General features: G+C 48.6%; 1 protein-coding gene across 1 annotated transcript; it reads right to left on the bottom strand.

Moving 5' to 3' along the window:
• Positions 1–20875: 20875 nt before the first annotated feature.
• Positions 20876–22139, bottom strand: LOC103706196 (cell number regulator 2-like). Its single transcript, XM_008790236.6, has 4 exons — positions 21849–22139; positions 21667–21738; positions 21365–21577; positions 20876–21251 (listed from the first exon to the last, which is right to left on the bottom strand). Exons 1-4 carry the CDS (start codon positions 22033–22035, stop codon positions 21163–21165), a joined length of 561 nt encoding a protein of 186 aa, XP_008788458.3. The 5' UTR covers positions 22036–22139; the 3' UTR covers positions 20876–21162.
• Positions 22140–22654: the final 515 nt, after the last annotated feature.

The raw sequence follows: 22654 nt of genomic DNA, 5'->3' as shown, positions 1-22654 counted from the left end.
AATATGGAGGAGAAGCATCCCCTTGGTCTTCCGTGGATCCAATCAAAGATGTGAAACCACCAAGCCAAGCAAAGAAAGATCCAAGCTTTCAGACCACGATCTGAGTCGAAATATGGATATTTTGCAAGGAAGAAACAAGGATGAATGGAAAGGGATAAAGATCTGCCTTTTGAATAGGCGAAATGAGAGGTCAATCTCAAACTCTTATCCCTAGTAGACTTCTCATAAATTTTCATATTTTTCTTAACGTGGCGTCTTCTTCCAATAGGAGTCATTTTTGAAAAAAAACACTATCATTCTTCTACTGATGTTTAAAATATGTCTTCACCTTTACAAAATTCCCAATGAATTGTGTAATTTCCCATGCAAAACATGTTCTTAATTGATGCCATTCAAAGAAACTTTTACTAGGACCAAAAAAATGCAAACCCTATTCAAAGAGAACTACAAAAATATTTATTATTCTTATTTTGTGCACCAATTAGTAAAGATAATTGGTACTTTTTCTTGAAAAATCCTCATTCTAAGCTAATATCTGCAGTCAAAAAAACTTTCTTTGCCACAATAGGTACGTTGTCTTCTTTTTATTTTTCTTAATCCTTGCATTTTCAGGGCCCTCTTCCCAAAAGCCAGCCAAAATAACAAGAAAGTTAAAGACGCTCATACCCAAGATCACAGTTAACATTGGAGGAGAAAGCTTAGTTTGAAGTTATATCATTTAAGTTTTTTTGGACTAGTTCAGGTTGAGGATAGCCATGGTGGACTCACGCCAAGATCCTCTTTGATATCTGGCTATCATGTCCTTATCCTAAGTTCAAGGTTACTACAAGTTTCACTCCAAAATATGGTCACAAATTTTCTAGTCAAGCTCTACACCCAAATATCACAAGCTTTGACAACTGTGACAGTATGATGGCCCTACAAACAAAGCATACTACCTCTAGTAACTATGCTAGTAGACATGGATTGTTTCTTGTTTTTCCTCTTCACCCAGTCTTGGATTAAAAAAATGCAATTGTAGATACCCCAGGTATCCACTCTTGATCTCTCAAGCCTGAAATCAATAAGAATTGTGCTCCTAAATTAAAAGTTCCTTTACTAGATTTTCATTTGACTAAATCCCTTTTTCTTACTTCAATTAACCAAAGATTAGTCAATCACACCTTCATTTGATTAATTGCACCCTCGATTAGACCTAATCATAATTAAATCAACTGATTCATTTACCCTAAACCACTCATTTCAATGCAATTCCTCCTACTCCAATTCATCTAAACCCTAATTTACCCCACGATTCACCAAATTCTATCTCCAGTTAACCAGCCGTGGGCTCAATCGAGCAAAATCTCCAATAATTTTATAATTTGACATGAATGGGCTAACTTGAATTCACCCAATCTTTCTCTATTCACCAGCTAATCTAGCTCGCACCAAATTACCCACAAATTCTATCTCCCCTCTACTCTAATTTAGACTTCTCCAAGCCTAGTATGATCAATTTCCCCAAATGCAAGTCGATTGGGCCAATGTGGTTCATTTTTGCCTTAATTTCATGACTTTTGAAATTGGATCAAACAAATGCATTCAAAAAAAAGGACCAAGCAAGCATCTATTGGGCTTAGCTATGAACCATAGTCTCCCCACCTGGACTAGGTGTTCCAGTTAAAATTTCATAGTTTTGGGCATTTCTGTTTCCACCAATCAAAACCATTCCAAAAATATCTAAATTCTATCTAAAATTAAAAGATAAAGAAAGGTTAGAATATCAAATAGATCTAATATTTTTGAGCTCTAGCTAACTTTTCTTCTTAAACTTAAAAGGAGTAAATATTCTAAGCCACTAGTTATAGGAACGAAAACCTCATCCCTTGAACCTAGCCTTAATCCATACCGCTCGTTAAGATGGTACTTGGATGCCACTAAGCATCATCTCAACTATTCTCTAATTCAAAATTTTATAATCTCTAACATTGACTTCTCTCTCCTCTAGCTACAAATTTCCGAATGGTGTGGGGAGAATTAATTCCTTGTAGCTATTCTAATCCTTTTCCAATTGATCTGTTAGTTTTAGCTTAGATCTTGCCTTAACTTAGCCCTCTCTCTTCTCCTTCCTTTGTTATTTTAATCACATTCTCTTAAATCTAGATCTCCCCAATCCAAGGAGCAACCCCATTTGGTATTAAAAAAGGTTTTAAGCAAAGAGGAGTCCAAGATAGGGGAGATCCCAATGGATATCCTCTAAAGAGAAGGAAGCAAACCAGATCATGTTGATCTATCATTAGAGAAGCTCCCTACTTTTCTTCTTGTATTTTCTTTACTTTCTTGTGATCTCAAGCAATTCATATCATATAATTGACTTGAATTGATTGAAATTTCTTGCTCCTTGATAATGAAAATACTTTTTTCTTTTCTTGCCTACTCTAACTCAATTCTTAAATGCTAGTTGAGTAGCTTGTAGATTTTTACATTCCTTTTGCTTTTTAGCATTTAAGTAGGTAGATAGGATCCAATATCCCTTGATTTTACTTCTTACAAATCCTTGTACCATCTAAGTCCTAATTGTATCATTGGTGTGCTTAAGGGCTAAATTCTGGGTGTCTAATCTCCTAGACATTATGTGCTTACTCAGTAGATGTATGGTACATATTCCTAGGCCCTTCCATATAAGAAAGATGGGCCTAGGCCATTGTGTCTAGGGCTAGTGGGTGCCTCACATTAAACCTTTACCTTGAGTACTCTCAAGCCTTCCTCTATTTAGATTCTGTTCACCACTCTTAATTATCCTTTTTTTTTTGGCTTTTCGGCTTTTCCTTCCCTTGAAGAGCCAACTGCGACTCCTCCCACCACTGCCCTGTCCCTTTCTCTAAAAAGCATTCATGATATATTTATATGATATTTTACAATATGAAAATAAATAAATAAGTGCATACAAATAACATCTGCAATTCGAGAATGGAGTCGCATCCATCCATCAATGGAGTAACATCTATCCATCATTCATCTACGATGCACCCATTCCTTAAACAATACAAATAATTTTATCCAATGAATCCTGAATTCATAATAAATTGAATAAATCTAAAGTATGATCTCCAGTGCTATTTGAAGTCTTTAGTTTTTTTTTTTTATATAAAATGACAACAAATTTGGATTTAAAACTAGAACAGTCAAAACCATATCGGAACTACATAAACTTTAGAAGTGTCACCATGTTATGTGGCCCCAAATACTAAAAATGCCTTTAAGATTTTGGCAAATCATGTTGATCCCATCCAACTTGAACTTTACCGCTTCCAATCTTAGCTACCACCTTGAAAGAACTTTATGTTGGCAAAACGAAATATGTTCCCACTAAGGGGCATCGATAGAGGATAATGCGATAGGAAATTATCCATAATACAAGATTTGGGTTTAATAACTAGTTGTTGCTTGATAAGCAACCTAGAAGGCAGGAAAGGTGAAATGGATTTTTCAAAAATTTTGCAAGAATGTGCAACGGAAAACAAAGTTTTTAAAATGTATGTATAGTGAGATACCAAATATATGCAGCTAATTAATTAATGTATAAAATGCAACAAACAACACAATTAGTAGCATCACAAATACAAAAATTTATAGTGGTTCGATACTAAGCCCAATACCTACGTCCACTCCCGAAGACTCCTTCCTTGAGAATTTCCAATCCACAATTCATATTACCACGAATACAAATATCGGATACCACTGATCGGAATGACTAGCTTAACTCAAGCTAATCACTGCGTTTTCCAGGCGCAGATGAGCCTTTACACTTCATTTCAAGGTATGGATCAACCTATACTAAGTTTTGATCCCCTTTGAAACTTAATAATCCCAAGTACAACAAGATTGAAAAGAAAAGCTTTTATAACCTCAATACTCCTTGTATGAGCTGATTAGAACCTTTTTTGGCATGCTTGAATGTCGAGGGAAGCTCTTAATTGCCCACTTCTAGACAGAATCTCAAATAGAAGTGGTGGTTGCTTTTGTATTGAATGCTGTTGAATATGAAACTTTTTTCCTCTTATTTTTTCTTTGTCTTCAATTGATTTTTAGAGGCTTTTACGTCTTAAAGAGTGGTCCGAGAAGCTCTTTTGGCGATTAGAGAGGTGAAATTATTCATTGGAGGGTATTTAATACGGATTGTGCTTGTTGGAAAACTAGTTGTTGGAGCTTTTACACGCAGAGGGGTTGACTCGTGATCACTTGGGGTCTACTCCTTGGTCGGGGTCAACTCCTGAAACAGCTAAAAATCACAATCTTCTGTCTTCACCCCGTAGCCATTTAGGGTTCGATTCCTAGCATCTTAGGCTCAACTGTGGACTTATGGGGGTTGACTCCTGACCTGTAAAGGTCGACTCCTGAACTTGTGCTGATCAGCTCTTGCATGTCAAGGTCAACTTCTAGAGTGCTGGAGTCGACTCATAAAGTGTTGGGGTTGACTCCTGAGACCTTCAAAATTTCTTCACTTCTGTTGGTGCTTGCGATCTTCCAGGGTTCAGCTCCATTCAACTTGGGTCGACTCCTCAACTGTAGAACTCTATAAAACTTGTCAAATGCATCTCAAACTTTGAGATTTTAACTTTAATGCTCCTCCAACCTTCCAAAACTCTTCAAATATATCTAGCTTCCCAATAGAATAATCTAATTACTCTAACAATATACAACATTTAGTAGCATACTCAAATATTTTATACTCATTAAAATTAATCCATTGAGTCAACAATCTCTTCCATTTTTATGATAACAAAACTTTGAGTATATGTAAGATAAACCATGGTGTGTGTATAGGATTCACATAACTAATTTGTCTGCAAGATACATCAAGGATATGAATCATGAAGTATAAGATGGTGATGTATCAGACCCAGAATTGTGGAACTTAATTTTATTGATTCAGAGCAAAGTTATTATGTATCAAAATATATGTATCACAATATATTGATGTAATAAGGCATAAATATATATATTTGAAAATATTGATTCAGAGCAACAATGCATATTAATTTCAAAATAACCATGCTTAACTTTATTATCTAAATTAGAAAGCTTTATGTTTTGTGTCAGAGCAAAAATTAAAACTTTAGCAAGAACGAAGCTGTTTATTGTGATAAATATTAATGAGTTATAGCAAGTATCAGAGCATTAGTGTGTATAACATCATATTTACACAATTTCAATTGTATTAGCATCATATTGTTAGTGTATCAGAGCATTTGTTTTCATCACATTCTTAATGTATCAGAGCATTTGCATTAGCATCTTTAGCATTTGTTTTAGTTTATGTATAGCTTTATTGTTAACATACCAAAGCATTTACAGAATTGCAGTGTAAATTTGCATATACTTATCATACTTTGCCATTTTGTCATCATCAAGTGAATAGATTAAACAATCAATAATGCACAAGATTGTATAAGAAGGAAAAGATACCATTCATTAAAATATAAAGTAGTGTGTTACAAATTACCTTCAACACAACATGGTGCCTCAAAGTACAACTAGAGTACAACAAAATAGAGTACATCATACATTAAAACAAAGTATAATTAGAGTAAATACATCAAAACACATCCAAAATACAGTCAAAATGGAATGTAACTATAGCGCCAAATATCAACAGTACGAAGTATCCTGAGAAGTAGGTACATCAACTAGAAAAATTCTAATTACTATCAGATAAAAATTCTGAAGAAATGTGCTGGTAAGGGCTATGATGGGTCAAGGAATAGCCTCTATGACTCTTGGTCCTAATATGAATGGCTGAGAAGAGGATGGTCCTGGCTGCTTAAGAGATCAAGGAACTAGTATTGAGGGCCTAGGGGCAATGGAAGTTTGTGCAATTGTAGAGATGAACCCCAACTCCCGCATCAGTCTCCCAAGGGTTGCAATAAGAGATGTCATCCAAGTGGCGAGAACCTATGACAAGCTCCATGACTAATCCCGAGCTTCTCTCAGACTCCATAATCCGCGATCTCAGCTTCGCGGCCTCTATGGACATCGACAAAACATTAGCATGCACTGAATCTCGTAGAATCCTCATGTCCCTCTCTTTATCACCATTCCACCTATGTTGACCAACACAAGGTATGAAACATTTGATAGCTCGTACCTCAGCTTTGCTACAATTTGAGAAAGTGTAGAAATATGTGACTTTAGGCTCATGCCAGTGGGAATGCTACTCTGAGGTGTCTCTGGGAGTCTCTGATGCGCCTCTCTAGAACTCTCCTATCTAATGCACCTGTTGCTGGAAATTGGACCCGGGGGCGACCGTCGGCCGGAAGGGGGAGGCTCCGCCGCCTGGGTGGCGAGTGACGGTCCGTCGGCGGGTGGCGTCTTCCTGGAGACCTGCAAGAAGCCGGTGGCCGGGCTCTCCGGCGCCGGCCCTCCGATGCTTTTGTCAGCACAGAGGCAATATGTGGGAAAAAATGGACCGAGAGAGAGAGAGAGAGAGCCCCCCCTTTGAGTGGAGAAATACTCCTTTTATAGAGAGAGCTAGTTCACCTGTGATGTGACAGAGTCTGTCGTACGATCAATCTTTTAATGCCCGATCATGTAAGTCAACGCCATCATCGCAGGAGATTAGGCCGGAGCCCAAGTCGTCATGGAGCCATGCCGTCATTTATGGGCATGTGAGTTTGCCGTGAAAGGCTTGGTGTCCGTAAGCGATGGAAGCCATACGCCTTAATTGTTGAGTAAGCTGAGGGCCTGCGAACGCCATGCGCTTTGATGTTGAGTAAACCGGGAGTCTGCACGACTCATATACGTCGGCTGTTGGTGAAGTCAACACGTAATCTCCTGACTAAGCTGCGGGAGGACGTGGCCTCAGGATATGGTTTGGGCGTTCTTGGGTTGGCCAGACTAAGTATTGCTAGGTCGGACCCCGCCCAGGGGGTCCGCTCGGGTGGCTCCTGCTCGGAGGAATGCGCTCGGGTGGCTCCTGCTCGGAGGAATGTGCTCGGGTGGCTCCTGCTCGGAGGAATGCGCTCGGCCGGTTCCCGCGCAGGGGCTTGCTTGGCCGGCCCTCAGCCTGCTCGGCCGGCCCCTGCTCGGCGGAACGGGCTCGGCCGGCTCCTGCTCGGAGGAATGCGCTCGGCCGGCTCCTCAGCCTGCTTGGCGGAACGCGCTCGGCCGAGGATGCGGCAACACTTTTCCCCCAACACTACCCCCCCGACTTCCGAGCTCGAGCTACTCGGGAGTTCGAGCGCGGGAAGTAGTTTTGGCCGTGTTAATGTAGCTTAGGGGGATTTTCGAATTTCCGCGCGTTCCAAGGCGCTAATAATGGGCAGTCGCTTCGTCAGCCCCTTTTCGCTTCTCGAAGTGTCCTCGCGTCGTGGGCTCAAGACGAGACCATACGATCCGACACGACGCTCCCGTACTCGAGGTGCCGGTTCGGGTTGAATGCGGCGTCTTAATTACTAGGGTTGACACGTGTCATGATCTGGTCGGTGAGCAGCGCTCCGTCCCGCGGATCCGGGCCGTTGGAGGGGTGTGTATATAAGTCTTCCTTGGGCCACCTCCTACCTCCTTTCTTCTTCTTCCTACTTTCTTCTCAGTCTGGAGTAACCGATTTCCGGCGAACTTCCGACAGGTTCTCTTATTCTTTTTTTTCTTTTTTGTCCGGAGTCTCCCTTCTTCCTCTCCTTTCCGATGGGTTCTGGTCCGAATGACATTGCGTCTGTCATGAGCGAGGTAGAGGTTGAGATGGTCGAGGAGTGGTTTTTCCCTCTGCACGGGTTCCGTTTGGAACCCGCCGGGTTGGGGGACCGTGTTACGAATCCCCCGGTAGGCCGGATCGGAGTGTATTTGGAGGCACTCTGGGCCGGCCTACGGTTTCCGCTTCATGGGTTTGTGAACGAGCTGCTCGCGGAGTACCAGGTAGTCCCGGCGCAGCTCGCTCCAAACGCATGGAGGACCATCATCGGGTTCCTGTCGCTATGTCTGGCGTACGGGATTCCGTCCTCTGTGAACGTCTTCCGGCGACTTTTTATGTTAAAGTCGAATCTGGGAGACGGGGAGTGGCTCTACATCGCCCTTCGGGCGGGTCGGCCACTCTTCCAGGGCGCTCCGTCGTCCATCCATGACTGGAAGAAGAAATTCTTCTTTTTGGGCTCGGAGCGAACATGGGGGTTTGACCCTAGGTGGAGGCCGAGCCGACTCAGGAGTGCCAATAAAATTCCCAAGCTTACTGCGCGCGAGCAGGGGATCCTCGACGACATTCGCAGCCTCGGGGACGGTATCCTCCTAAACGGCCTCATAAGCGAGGACGCTTTAGTGAATGTAGGCCTGAGCTCGGCGCGCCCTCAGGGTAAGGGTAATAGTAGGAAGTTTGTTTTTTCCTCTTTCCTCTTTTTGTCTAACACATTCTGCTCGTCCCTGCAGACATCGCAAAGATGGTGACAAAGAGCGAGGTCATATATGCTCGGTTCCGCAAGAGGGCCGCCGAGCTCTCGGGGGAGCCGCTGGAGCCGAAGAAAAAGGCGAAGATCGCCGCTCCCCGAGTCGGCCCTTCCGAAGGCGCGAGGGGAGGTCGAAGCTCCGATCCCGGAGGCTCGGGGAGTGAGGTCTTGGCGCTGGCGTGCCCTGCGCCTATTTCACAAGTACCGGGCCGGCCTTCAACCCGGCTCGGGGGCTCGGCATCCGAGCCGAGCAGCAGCAGAAGGGCTGCGAGGCCGCCTTCCCCGGTGGCGGCGAGGCCCGGCTCTCCCGCCCCGCCAGAGGAGGAAGAACGAGGGGAGCGGACCTACACCGTCGAGTGGAGGCTATCCGAGGGCGACTCCGCCCTCGAAAACATCGAGACGGCGCAGCAACTCTTCCGTGTCGCAATACTTCCCGCCGATAGGGCGAAGATTCAGGCTATGAGCCTGAATCAATTTCTGGATTCGGCCCGCCTCTCGGCCGTTCGGGTAAGTTTTTCTTTAGCGACTCCTTGTACCTAGCCCTTTACTTGTCCTCGACCTGACCCCTGTTTCGCTTACAGCATCTCCTCGAGGTCGACACTCTGATCACTCTGGGTGCCGATTACAAGGAACGGGCTCGCCGGTGCATGCGAGCCCAAGAAGAGGCCGAGAAGAGAGCACGAGAACTAGGGCTCCAGAAGGAGGAGCTCTTGCTTAGAGTGGGCGTTGCCGAGGATGAAGCCAAGCTCCTGACGATGGGGCTTGACGAGGAGAAGGCTGCCCATTCTTTGGCCAGGTCGGAGCTGCGGGCCTCCGAGGTTCGCCTGGCCGAGGCGCGGTCCTTGCTCGCCGTGCGTGAGCAAGCAATAAGAGAGGCGGAGCTCAAGGTCGAGGAGCTCCAGGCTCAGCTCGGAGTCCGAGAGGAGGAGGCCGAGAAGCGGGCCTTAGACGCTGTCCGGCTCTTCAAAGAGTCGGAGGAGTTCCAGGAGCTACTGGAGGAGGAAGCCGTCAACGGCCTTGTCCAAGGGTTCGACGACTTCCGCAACCAGCTGCGCCAGCTCTGCCCCGAGTTCGATCTGGATCTGCTTCAGCCTGGAGCTGGAGTCGAGGGCCTCGGGACAGAGCCTGCCGAGGCGGCCCCGGAGGTCCCCGAAGAAGAGGCAGCTCGGGAATCCGCCCCCGGATTGCGCCCGAAGGCAACGAGGTCGGTGAGGTCGGTGAGCCCGGAGTTACCGCCGAGAGGGCCGAGGCCGAGGGCGCTGAAGTCGAGCCCGGGGAGATTCCGGTTGAAGGTGCCGCGCAAGCCGCACCCTGACTTGTATATATTTTTTGTAACTCGGGGTCGGTCCACGCCCGTCGCACGGCCGATCCCCAATTTTGTACTTGGCCTCTGGGCTTTTTTAAATGAATATACTTTTCAACTTTTGGTCTTTGTTCTCTAATGCTTCGGACCGAGCCGCTAATCGTACTATAGATCGGAGGATGCTCGGACCTGCCGAGCTGAGTTTGGGTCGCAATTTGGCGACCGTAGGGCTCGGGGTCCCAAATATGGGGCGCCGTGCTCTTAATCATCGCGAGACCTCGAGCTCGGGATTAAACCTCACCGAGCGGTCAAAAAAGCAAACAAAGGTTAAGTAGGCGCATTCGACCAGGTTTCTGGCCGTAGTTGGCTCAGCTTAAGACCCCGGTATCTATCGAGGTACTTCTCGCTAGAACTATCCAACGTAGGAACGAACATAGCATATATATCGAGCAGTGCATAGGCGCTAACCAAAGCGTACCTTTTCGGGGCTATAGAGGAGCCGTTCTCGAAGCCGCTACTGGCTTTCTGGGGCCCAGATCTTGATCTAGGTCTATCATTGGAATTATGCATCGATAATCGAGGCGGGCTCGATGCCTGATGGAGATCGAACCGAGCTCGATGCCTGATGGAGATCGAGCCGAGCTCGATGGTCGATGGAGATCGAGCCGAGCTCGATGGTCGATGGAGATCGAGCCGAGCTCGATGGCGGATGGAGATCGAGCCGAGCTCGATGATCGATGGAGATCGCGATCATTTGTTTTCGAGGGGGGGACCACGTAGGTACTGCCCCGTCATCCCGAAGCGTCGGGGCATCCCGACCGTGGTCGAGGTATCTGATGGAGGTCGATAGTCGATGGAGATCGAGCCGAGCTCGATGCCTGATGCGGATCGAGGCGAGCTTGGTGCCTGATGGGGATCGAGCCGAGCTCGGTGCCTGATGGGGATCGAGCCGAGCTCGGTGCCTGATGGGGATCGAGCCGAGCTCGGTGCCTGATGGAGATCGAGCCGAGCTCGATGGTCGATGGAGATCGAGCCGAGCTCGATGGTCGATGGAGATCGAGCCGAGCTCGGTGCCTGATGGAGATCGAGCCGAGCTCGGTGCCTGATGAGGATCGAGCCGAGCTCGGTGCCTGATGAGGATCGAGCCGAGCTCGGTGCCTGATGAGGATCGAGTCGAGCTCGATGGTCGATGGAGATCGAGCCGAGCTCGATGCCTGATGGAGATCGAGCCGAGCTCGGTGCCTGATGGCGATCGAGCCGAGCTCGATGCCTGATGAGGATCGAGCCGAGCTCGATGGTCGATGGGGATCGAGCCGAGCTCGATGGTCGATGGGGATCGAGCCGAGCTCGATGGTCGATGGGGATCGAGCCGAGCTCGATGGTCGATGGGGATCGAGCCGAGCTCGATGCCTGATGGAGATCGAGCCGAGCTCGATGCCTGATGGAGATCGAGCCGAGCTCGATGGTCGATGGAGATCGATAGATGGAGGTATCGGCGTTCCGAGTTTTTCGCTGCGGTGCCCGGCTTTGCTCGGTTCTATTTGCATCCGAGCAGGGTCGTATATACGAGCTGGGCCGGGTCATCTGGAAGCATGTAGACACCAGGAGAAATTTAGCACAGTTAAACAGTTGCAAATAAGTCAAATTTACAATTGATGCGGAGGACCCTTCGGGACATTATTGGTAGTACACTCGAAGGTTTTCGGAGCTCCAACTCCGTGGAATGGGAGTCCCGTCAAGAGATTTTAGCTTGTAGGCTCCGGGTCCCTGGACACGTGCGATCCGGTAGGGTCCTTCCCAGTTCGGGGCCAGCTTCCCTTGTTCGGTTGGCTGGGAGGCTTCCGCCTTTCTGAGAACAAGATCCCCCTCTTTGAAGGATTTGATTTTGACTCTGGCGTTGTAGTATTGCGCCGTCCTTTGCTGGTACTTTGCCATGCGAACTCGGGCGGCTTCTCTTGCTTCCTCGATTAAATCAAGATTATTTTTGAGCTGCGAAGAGCTGGAGCTGGTATCAAAATGTTCTACCCTCGAAGAAGGGAGCCCGATCTCTAGGAGGATGACGGCTTCTGTCCCGTACGTCAAATTGAAGGGAGTTTCGCCAGTGGGCACCCGGAACGTGGTCCGGTAGGCCCACAGGACGTTGTACAGGTCTTCGACCCACTGTCCTTTGGACCGATCGAGCCTGGCCTTGAGCCCCTGCAAGATGGTTCGATTTGTTACCTCGGTTTCTCCATTTGTCTGTGGATGCGCGACCGAGGTGAAACGGTGGTCGATGCCAAGTTCGGAGCAGAATTCCCTAAAACGGGCGTTGTCGAACTGGCGACCATTATCTGATATGAGGATGCGGGAAAGCCCGAATCTGCAAATAATCGACTTCCAGACGAAGTCCCGCATCTTCTGCTCGGTGATCCGGGCAACCGGCTCGGCCTCCACCCACTTCGTAAAATAGTCGATGGCGACAACTATGAATTTCCTTTGCCCGGTCGCCAGAGGGAATGGTCCCAAGATGTCGATCCCCCACTGGGCAAATGGCCAGGGGGAACTGATCGAGGTTAGTAGGGCCGAGGGTCGTCGTTGAATGTTGGCGTTCCTCTGACATCGGTCGCACCTCTGGACGAAGTCCTGGGTATCTTTCTGGAGCGTCGGCCAGTAGTATCCTTGGCGCAGAATCTTGTGCGCTAATGCTCGTCCCCCCATATGGCTTCCACAAATCCCCTCGTAGACTTCGCGCATTGTATAATCCGCCTCGGACGGGCGGAGGCACCTGAGGAGGGGAGAGGTGAAAGATCTCCGATAGAGTTTACCTTCGTACAATATGTACCGGGCAGCCAAGCGCTTGACTCGGCGAGCCTCGCGTTCATCGCTGGGGAGGACTTCATCCCGCAAGTAGCTGATGAGCTCGTCCATCCAGCTCGGCTCAATTTCAATGCAGAGAGCCGGCTCGGGCTCTTCTGTGCTGGGTATTCGGAGGTACTCCAGCGCCGCTGGTTTCGGGAGCTCGCTCATGCGGGAGGACGCCAACTTCGATAGTTGATCCGCTCGGAGGTTCTCCGTCCGGGCGATGTGTTGGATGTGGAAGGAGCTCAGGGTCGAAGTGAGATCCCGCACTTTTCGGAGATACTCCTGCATCGTGGGTTCTTTGGCTTCAAAATCACCCAGGACTTGGTTCACGACCAGCTGGGAATCACTAAAGACCCTCAGGTCCCTTACTCCCAGCTCGCCGGCCAATTTGAGCCCGGCGATGAGAGCTTCATACTCCGCCGCATTGTTGGAGGCGGGGAACTCAAAGCGTAGGGCCTGCTCGGCGACCACTCCATCTGGACTGGTGAGGATTAGGCCCGCTCCGCTACCCCCCGAGTTTGAGGAGCCATCGACATGTAAAGTCTAGATCGGGCTCGGGGTCTGCTCCGCTGGAGCTGGCCTGGCTTCGGGCTCGTCCGGCACTGTGCACTCGACTATGAAGTCGGCGAGTGCCTGTGCCTTGATCGCTGGCCTGGGTCGGTACTCGATGTCGAACTCCCCGAGTTCGATGGCCCACTTCGTAATTCGACCGGCGCGATCTGATCGCTGCAGGACCTACTTCACCGGTTGGTCGGTCAGCACGGCCACTGTGTGAGCTTGAAAATACGGCCGGAGCCTTCGAGCTGAGACGACCAGGGCATAAGCGGTCTTTTCCAGCTTAGAGTACCGGGTCTCGGCATCCCTCAAGACCCGGCTCGTGTAATATACCGGCTTTTGGAGCTTGCTCTCCTCCCGAACTAGGACCGAGCTCACTGCTACGGGAGAGACAGCCAGGTACAAGTAGAGGAGCTCGCCCTGCTGAGGCTTCGTGAGCAGCGGGGGAGAGGCGAGAAGGCGTTTGAGCTCCTCGAAGGCTTGCTGACATTCGGCCGACCATAGGAAGTCCTTCGGCTTCTTGAGGGCCGCAAAGAACGGAAGGCAGCGCTCGGCCGATCGGGAGACAAACCTTCCGAGAGCTGCAACTCGGCCCATAAGCCGCTGCACTTCCTTGATTGTCCTTGGAGGCATCATTTTCTGGAGCGCTCGGATCTTCTCGGGGTTGGCTTCGATTCCTCGCTGTGTGATTACGAAGCCAAGGAACTTGCCCGAGGTGACTCCGAACGCACATTTAGCTGGATTAAGCTTCATCCGGTGCCTCCGAAGTGTAGAGAATGCTTCACTGAGGTCGGCCACATGATCTTGCGCTATCTGGCTTTTCACCAGCATGTCATCAACATAGACCTCCATGTTTCGGCCTAGTTGGTCTTTGAATATCCGGTTGACCAGCCTTTGATAAGTTGCTCTCCGGCATTTTTCAAGCCGAAAGGCATCACCTTGTAGCAGTAGGTACCTCCGTCGGTGACGAAGGCCGTCTTCTCCTCATCTTCTGGCGCCATCCGGATCTGATTGTATCCGGAGAAGGCGTCCATGAATGTCAGCAGCTCGTGCCCCGAAGTGGAGTCCGCAAGCTGATCAATGCTGGGGAGGGGGAAGCTGTCCTTTGGGCAGGCCTTGTTCAGGTCGGTGTAGTCCACGCACATGCGCCATTTTCCGCTAGCCTATTTGACGAGGACCACGTTGGCGAGCCACTCTGGATAGGATATTTTCCGGATGAAGCCGGCCTTGAGGAGCTTGTCGACTTCCTCAGCTATCGCCCGTTGCCGCTCTGGGGCGGCGTTCCGCTTCTTCTGCCGCACAGGCTTGCAGGGTTTCACCTGGAGTCGGTGGACCGCGACCTCCGGGTCTATCCCTGGCATGTCTGTGGGCGACCAAGCGAAGACATCCATGTTGTCCCGCAGGAAGCTGACGAGGCGATCTCTCTCGCGGACGTCAAGGCCGGAGCCGACCTGCACGGTTAGCTCGGGAAAATTTTCTCGTAAAGGAACTTAGATGAGTAGCTCACCGGGCTCTACCCGATTTTTCTGAGGGCCGACCCGTGCCTCCAAGGCCTCGGCCGAGAGCTTTTTGTCTGCTGTCGGTTGCTTCGCCTCACGGGTCGCCATGTAGCATCGCCTCGCTACCATTTGGTCCCCACCAACCTCGCCGACCCCTTGGCTGGTGGGGAACCGCATAAGCAGGTAGCGTGTCGAGACCACAGCTCGGAGGACGTTGAGCCCTGGTCGTCCAAGGATGGCGTTGTAAACCGAGGGCAGGCGCACCACAAGGAAACTCATCTTCACGGTGCTCTCTCGGGGGGCGAGTCCGACCGTAACCAGGAGGTCGACCTCGCCCTCTACTGGGATCGAGTCCCCAGTAAAGCCGACCAGCGGGGCGTTCATCCTCCGCAGTTGCTTTTTCGTCATCCCCATTCTGGAATAGGCATCAAAATACAAAACGTTCGCCGAACTTCCATTATCAATCAAAACATGTTTTACATCAAATTTGTTCACAACCATAGAGACGACCACAGCATCGTCATGGGGAGTTTCAACTCCCTTCAGGTCCTCATCTGAAAATGAGATGGCCTCCGAGGCGCGCAAGCGCTTTGAGGTGGTTCCTTCCTCTGGAGCTCCTCCAGCCGAGGCCCCGCCTCGGATGGTGTTGATAGTGCCGGCGATGGGCCTGTTGGCATTTGGATCTTCGGGCTGTGGGGGATTCTCCATCGGCCTTCCGGTGGGCCGGTTCCGCACGAACCGGTCGGGCACTCCTCGGCGAATGAGTGCTTCGATCTCGTCCCGGAGCTGGAAGCACTCCTCCGTATCATGGCCGTGGTCCCGGTGAAAGCGGCAGTACTTCCGGGGGTTACGCCTGGCCCCGGGGTCTCGTCTCGGGGGCGGGGGCCGGAAGTAGTTTCGGCCCTCGATCTCCATAAGGATTTCGGCCCGAGGAGCGGTAAGGGGAGTGTAGTTTTCATACCTCCCGTTGGATGTGCGGGCTTGTGGAGACCTCGGGCGAGGCGGGGACCTCTGGCTAGGTGGCCTCCGCAGCCGGGGCGGACTCTTCAGGCGGGTCGGGTTCTTGGCTCGGCGCGGGGACGGGCTCCTGGGACGGCCACGCTCCTCGCGGTGCCTTTTCTGCTTCTTGGAGGCCTGCTCGGCCCTGCCCCGTCTGGAAGCAACGGCTTCTTCGGCCTTCGCATACTTCCGCGCCCGAACCAGCATCTCGGTGAGATCAGCAGGAAAACTCTTCTCGATGGAGAAGAGGAATCTGTAGGACCGGGCTCCAGTCTTCAACGCTGACATGGCGATTGACTGGTCAAGTTCCCGGACCTCCCATGTTGCGGCGGTAAATCGGTCCAGGTACTCCCTGAGAGACTCCCCCTCCTTTTGTTTTATATCGAGGAGGGAGTCAGAGGTCCGCCGCTGGGGTCGGCTGGCAGCAAAGTTGCTGGCGAACTGCCTGCCGAGCTGCTCGAAGGATGAGACGGTACTAGGCTTCAGCCCGGTAAACCAGAGCCGGGCTGCTCCTCGGAGTGTTGCTGGAAAGGCTTTACAAAGCAGAGCCTCCGAGGCTCCCTGCAGGGCCATTAAGGCCCGATAGCTTTCCAGGTGGTCGAGAGGGTCGGTCCTGCCGTTGTAGGGCTCCACCTGGGGCATCTTGAACCTTGGCGGGACCGGCTCATCTTCGATTTGCTGGAAGAAGGGGGACCTCGTGGTGAACTCAAAGTCACCATCGCGTCCTGTTTTCCTGCCACGGAGCGCCTCAATCTGACGCTCCAGGTTCTCGACTTTCTTGTCGAGCTCATCACTTGGAGGGACCGCCGCAGCGGTCCGCCCCGGCGCGAGTTGTCCTGGGACTGACTCGGCTTCTGACGGTTGTGGCCAGTCTCCAGGACCCCTCACCGGGTGTTCCCCCCAGGGGGAGGCCGGAACACGGTGATCTTGGTCTGGGAGGAGCGGTCCACTCACAGGGGGCGCCGGTTGAGCTGGGGCCGGAGGGAGTGGCGCCGTCGGGACGCCTCTAGGTTGCAGGCCTTGGATAGCAGCAGCCAAGGCCTGAACCTGCTGCACCAGGGCATCAAACTGCTCCGGCCGAACTTGGGGAGTCGAATCGGCCGGAGGCGGCGAGTTCTGGACAGAGTGTCCAAGGCTAGGTGGAGGACGTCGGGAGGCATTGGAAGCTCCCTTGCTTCTCAGCTTCATGGTCGCGACTCGGGCCCTTCCTCTAGCGCCAACTGTTGCTGGAAATTGGACCCGGGGGCGACCGTCGGCCGGAAGGGGGAGGCTCCGCCGCCTGGGTGGCGAGTGACGGTCCGTCGGCGGGTGGCGTCTTCCTGGAGACCTGCAAGAAGCCGGTGGCCGGGCTCTCCGGCGCCGGCCCTCCGATGCTTTTGTCAGCACAGGGGCAATATGTGGGGAAAAATGGACCGAGAGAGAGAGAGAGAGCCCCCCCTTTGAGTGGAGAAATACTCCTTTTATAGGGAGAGCTAGTTCACCTGTGATGTGACAGAGTCTGTCGTACGATCAATCTTTTAATGCCCGATCATGTAAGTCAACGCCATCATCGCAGGAGATTAGGCCGGAGCCCAAGTCGTCATGGAGCCATGCCGTCATTTATGGGCATGAGAGTTTGCCGTGAAAGGCTTGGTGTCCGTAAGCGATGGAAGCCATACGCCTTAATTGTTGAGTAAGCTGAGGGCCTGCGAACGCCATGCGCTTTGATTGTTGAGTAAACCGGGAGTCTGCACGACTCATATACGTCGGCTGTTGGTGAAGTCAACACGTAATCTCCCGACTAAGCTGCGGGAGGACGTGGCCTCAGGATATGGTTTGGGCGTTCTTGGATTGGCCAGACTAAGTATTGCTAGGTCGGACCCCGCCCAGGGGGTCCGCTCGGGTGGCTCCTGCTCGGAGGAATGCGCTCGGGTGGCTCTTGCTCGGAGGAATGCGCTCGGCCGGTTCCCGCGCAGGGCTTGCTTGGCCGGCCCTCAGCCTGCTCGGCCGGCCCCTGCTCGGCGGAACGGGCTCGGCCGGCTCCTGCTCGGAGGAATGCGCTCGGCCGGCTCCTCAGCCTACTTGGCTGGCCCCTGCTTGGCGGAACGCGCTCGGCCGAGGATGCGGCAACACTTTTCCCCCAACAGCACCTAATGCTAGTAAGCCTGCCATAACTTGCTCCACAACCATCCTGAGTTGCTTCTCATCCAATCTCACTATAGTGTAATTTATGGAGCTCTTTGGAGTCGCTCGAACTCAAAGGAAGCAGCAAAATCACTACCAAAAGTCTCGAACGGCTGCTCCTTTGTTGCTTTTCCTGATGCTGTGGAAAGTCTAGGCTTTCTATGGGGTGAAGGGGTCCCTCAGGCTCTACCCTCTAGCAGGTAAGGAGGACCGTGCCCATTTGGGCCGTATATCCTTTGGGCCCTATTGGACTAGTTCACCCATTATGGGCCGTGTTCATTTTGGGCATTTATCATTCATTTTGGGCCTGCTCATTTATGGTGGGTTGTATTCTTTTTGGACCCTGTTCATCTATTGTGGGTCGAGTTCGATCATTTTGGACCAGATACATTGATTGATCCAGGTCGACTCAGGCTAAATATCTCTATTCTGATTTTGGTCAAATTAGACAGAATAGGCTAAGCCTCTGATTGGACCTAATTAAGTGGATCAAGCACAAAAGCTCAACTAGCCTTGGATCGTATATCTCTTTCTCTCTCCAAGCAAGCCCACATTCTGACTAGATCTAGACCTTTCTCCTAATGGTTGACTTGAACCACTCGGACTGAGCCTAAGACTAGGATCAGACCAAATCTAGACCCTAGCTAAGATTCTCTCTCCTCTCTTTTCTCTCTCTAGACATGCGTAGGGATCCTATTGTAAGCCTTGTTCTTTTTGTTACTCAGATCCAAGTTGACCCAATTTGGAGACCCTAAATTGCCCCAGTACTTGAGAGGTAAACCGGCCATTACTTCAGCCCCAGTTACATTTGACCATTTTTTATCTTTACCTAACCCATTAAATCTTCCTTTCTCAGACCAAACTGATCTGGGGACATGAGACCGTAGTATTTAATTTTAACTTCTGAAATTATGTTAAAATTAATAATATTTTAATGATATTAAATAGGTGTATCTAAAATGTTTGCGTGAAGTAGAATTTAAAGCAAAAAGAGGTAAGTAACTTAATGCTTCAGAATGTGTTTTCCAAATTATGTGGTAAAAATAATTATTACTTTATTAAATTTTGATATATGTTTTGTACGTAGTTAAACGGGTCAGGCATGTTAATAATCATATTAAAATTGTGCTATATGTTATGAAATATGAAAAATATGACCAGACAAATTATGAAAAATTTATTTTGCATATATGTATGTATTCTCGGCATGGCTATGATCTGGCTCCGCGAATAGAGATTATTCGTTGGCCCTGTTGACTTGTAATTTGTGAAAAACCAGTTTCGATACTGCACCACCAATGACTAGAATAGTAGTATTTAGACACCGTACCACTGATGATTAATAATAGTAGTGTTTGGCACTTTATGCGACCAATGCCACTGGGTTACGTGGCCATAGCCTATTGATGTTGAAATTTTAGTATCAAAGTTTCTGTAAAAATATTTAAAAAATTTAAAAATATTTATTAATGATTTATTTTTTAGTTATTATTTTGTGCTTTGATTAAATATCTAGTATACTTTGACCCCACTCTGGAGTATTATGTTGCTCACTAAGGTCGTCGGGCGGCATGTCAGCCCTCAACCTGGCCTCTGCCAAACACTGTTAGATTTGATCGCCTTGATTTTTGTTGAACAAGCTGTGCCTAGCTTAGTCCAAGCATGATTCGATGAATTTTAATTTGATCGGATCGACCGGAGTGTTAGGCACTCCAGCTTGGTCAGCCTTGTGAGGGTATTGGAATTAGGGTTCTATTATTGGAATAATTATGATAAATTCTGATTAAAAATATAATTTGCTAAATACCAGGGTTTGAGAAGGATTTTCAGGATTAATTGGATATGTCAACTGGATTGCATTCATAAAGTAAGTAATCAGCAATCATTAAATTATTATATTTATAATTTTTGAGTGGTATTATTTATGAAGGATAGTATATTACTATGTAATATATTATTTTGAAATATTACGATAATATATGATCTTATTATCGATATGATTGATTTAGTTTGATACCTCATAATTTTAGAGCTGGAATATGAAATCTAGAACTATATATTTGAATTTTGACCTGGCTATGTTAAAAATCCTGACAATGGGGGCTAATATATTGGCATATAATTTGTCCTAAAGGTTGTGTCTAAGATGATTAGTGACATACCGTCCGCAACAAATGGTCTTAAAGTATTTTGTTACAAGATGATGCACAGCTCACCGCAAAATGATTAGTCAGTGTTATAACCCTGCCATAGATTGATGTGGTCATAGCTTCGGATCGATACGATGAATTGAATTTAATATTTTAAGAAGAATTTGATTTGTATATTAATACTGCATATATACTTATTTTTTGTAAATTATTATCTATTTGATTGCCTGATTTTTTTAGCTAAAGCGATCATTGTTTACTGGGTTGTTTAACTCATTATATGATTTTTTTTATTATTTTTACAAATTTAAAGAACTCGCTTACTAGGGTTTTTAATATAAGAAAGCAACTAGCAGGCATAGGTTATCTTAGAGTTTATTGATGTAGTAACCTAAAACATTGTTAGAATAAATATTTAAATATTAAGCTAGTTATTAAAATAAAATTTAAATATTATTATTTAAATTATTTTTCTGTATATTTATGAGACGGGCGTATTCCCACCTATAGGGCTGCGACCCTAAAGGAAACAGCTAGATGGCTGTTTTTTTTTTTTTTTGGGTAAGGTTGGGGGGCTGCGCTTTTTTTTTTTTTTTTTGAAAACCGGGAGGTCAGAGATTCGGGGGGCGGGGGGCGGGTGGTGGGGGCGGGCTGCGCACAAAAAAAAGTCATATCCTTTTTGTTTTTTTGGTAAACCGGGAGCTCAGAGACGCCAAAGGAAACAACTAGATGGAACGTAAATAGATACAACCCATGGCATCAAACTCAGGCGAGCAAAATCTGGATGAATAATTGACCTGTGAGGTTCATGTTTGTGTGTCTGCCGGCGAGCCTGTCCGCTGGAAAGCCATAACCCAAACCCCTACAGGAGTGTCCGTCAGTCGCCACCATCTCCTTGTTTCATGCGCTAGAGATAATTTAAACTTTCCTAGTTGAATCACATCTAGATTAAAAAACGCAGAGCTGGATTCATGAAAGCTAAGACTGAGCTAATACATATGGAACTTATGGATCCAGATTTATTCTGAATCCAAAATTCCCTGGAAATAGCGGATGAACTTCTGCAATTTCTAGCTACTAACATCAACAACGGAACACCAGGAGCACCCAGGCCTCTAGCTTATTCATAATCGAATGCAGCAACCCATTATACACTAAGATTTAGAAGGCAATAAAGTATGTGCCTCCTCGATTAACCTCAAGCTCTTGAGAGACATCCGATAAATTCGGAACCATCAACGGCTCATTCCCCCTTGAATCCCTGGCGGTAAGGTCGCCCCCTGCCCCTGCCCCTGCCCCTGCCTCTCCACGTTCGCGCGCCACCCTACAAAATCCCCAAAGATTCGCTCACTTCCCATTATCCTCACTATGAGGGGAAAGAGACATATAAAGGTAAATAGAGAGAGAGAGAAAGAGAGAGTTCAACAAAATACAAACCAATGGCCATGTTAAAGCCACGGCGCTTGAGCTCACGGTACTCCTGGCAGAGGGCGCACGACTCGCAGAAGCAGTGAACGAGGCAGTCGTTGCAAGGGCTCTCCTGCAGCGAGTACTGCGCTCTCAGCTTGGATCGATAGAAGCACGAGTACAAGCAAGGGCACCCCGTCACCCACATTACTAACGCATACAGCGCTCCACTCACACCACACGCTTCAGAAATCCAACATCATCCACCATTAGACAAGCAAATCAGCCAAGAATTAAAACATGCATAGGACGCGGTGGAATTCATGACTCACAGGTGGATCCTTTATCGGCAATCTCCGCGATCTGGCCAAAAGTGATGCATGGGCAGCAACAAGTAAGGCAGCCTGCACCGGAAGAGCTTTTGGTTAATTAAGGTCAGATTTGGATGGCTGTTGGGTGTTCGGGTGAAAAGAAGGAAATCGAATGGGGAGTTAGAGGAGGAGGAAGGTGTTACAGTTGCCGCAGTCGTCGAAGCAGTCGCAGAGTCCGGTGGACCATGGAACGGGTTCCTGAGAATGGACTTGGAAGGCGGCAGGGCCGGTCGGGGCGAAGTATTGGTTGGCGGAGCTTACAGGGATGCCTGTTGTCGGCGGCGGCGCCATCGTCGGAGGATAAGTGGGCTCTGGTTTGGGCGGATACATGGTGGTGGTCGTGGTGGTGGTGGGTGGGATGGGGGAGGACCGGGAGGTGAAGAAAAGATTGGGACAAGATATCAGGCGGTGTTGGAGTGACTGAAATAGAAAAAAACTTGGCGAACTCCCGGGTCACGACGTGGAAATTAAGTGACAAGGTTTGGAGGGGTAGGTTTGTATCTTCCGTGCGAATCGACCATTAGATCACATACTGCACAAATCTTAACACGTCCAAACTCATCATGCTCCAATTCGTGAAAAAAAAGAATTCTTCTTTTCTTCATATGAAAGATACAACCTATTCCGCGTACAAAGGGCACATGATTGACTCGATCTATTGACATCTCTATCCCTAAGTCTTACTTACCTAATCTTAGGCCACGAAGACTTACATCTATGATAATGGAAAATTAAGCGAGAATTTTAAACTAAATCAATTAATTACTTTTGTGCTGATGCCTGGCTACATGTTCTAGAGATGAGTGATGTTATGGCAATGCGGACATCTTGCAAAGAAAAGTTGCCCAGCTTCTGTGCAACCTCCCTATTAGTCCTCTAACTGAGAGAAATGAATGATGCCATGGGCTGCCAACGATGGTTAATTACACACATCTTCGTTACCTCAGCA

This window comes from Phoenix dactylifera, chromosome 5, assembly GCF_051530095.1.
Source record: "Phoenix dactylifera cultivar Ajwa chromosome 5, Ajwa_hap1_PhDact_Kaust_v1.1, whole genome shotgun sequence".
Classification (NCBI taxonomy): Eukaryota; Viridiplantae; Streptophyta; class Magnoliopsida; order Arecales; family Arecaceae; genus Phoenix; species Phoenix dactylifera.
The sequence above is the reverse complement of the archived record's forward strand: the minus strand, read 5'-3'. Positions and strand labels throughout refer to the sequence as shown.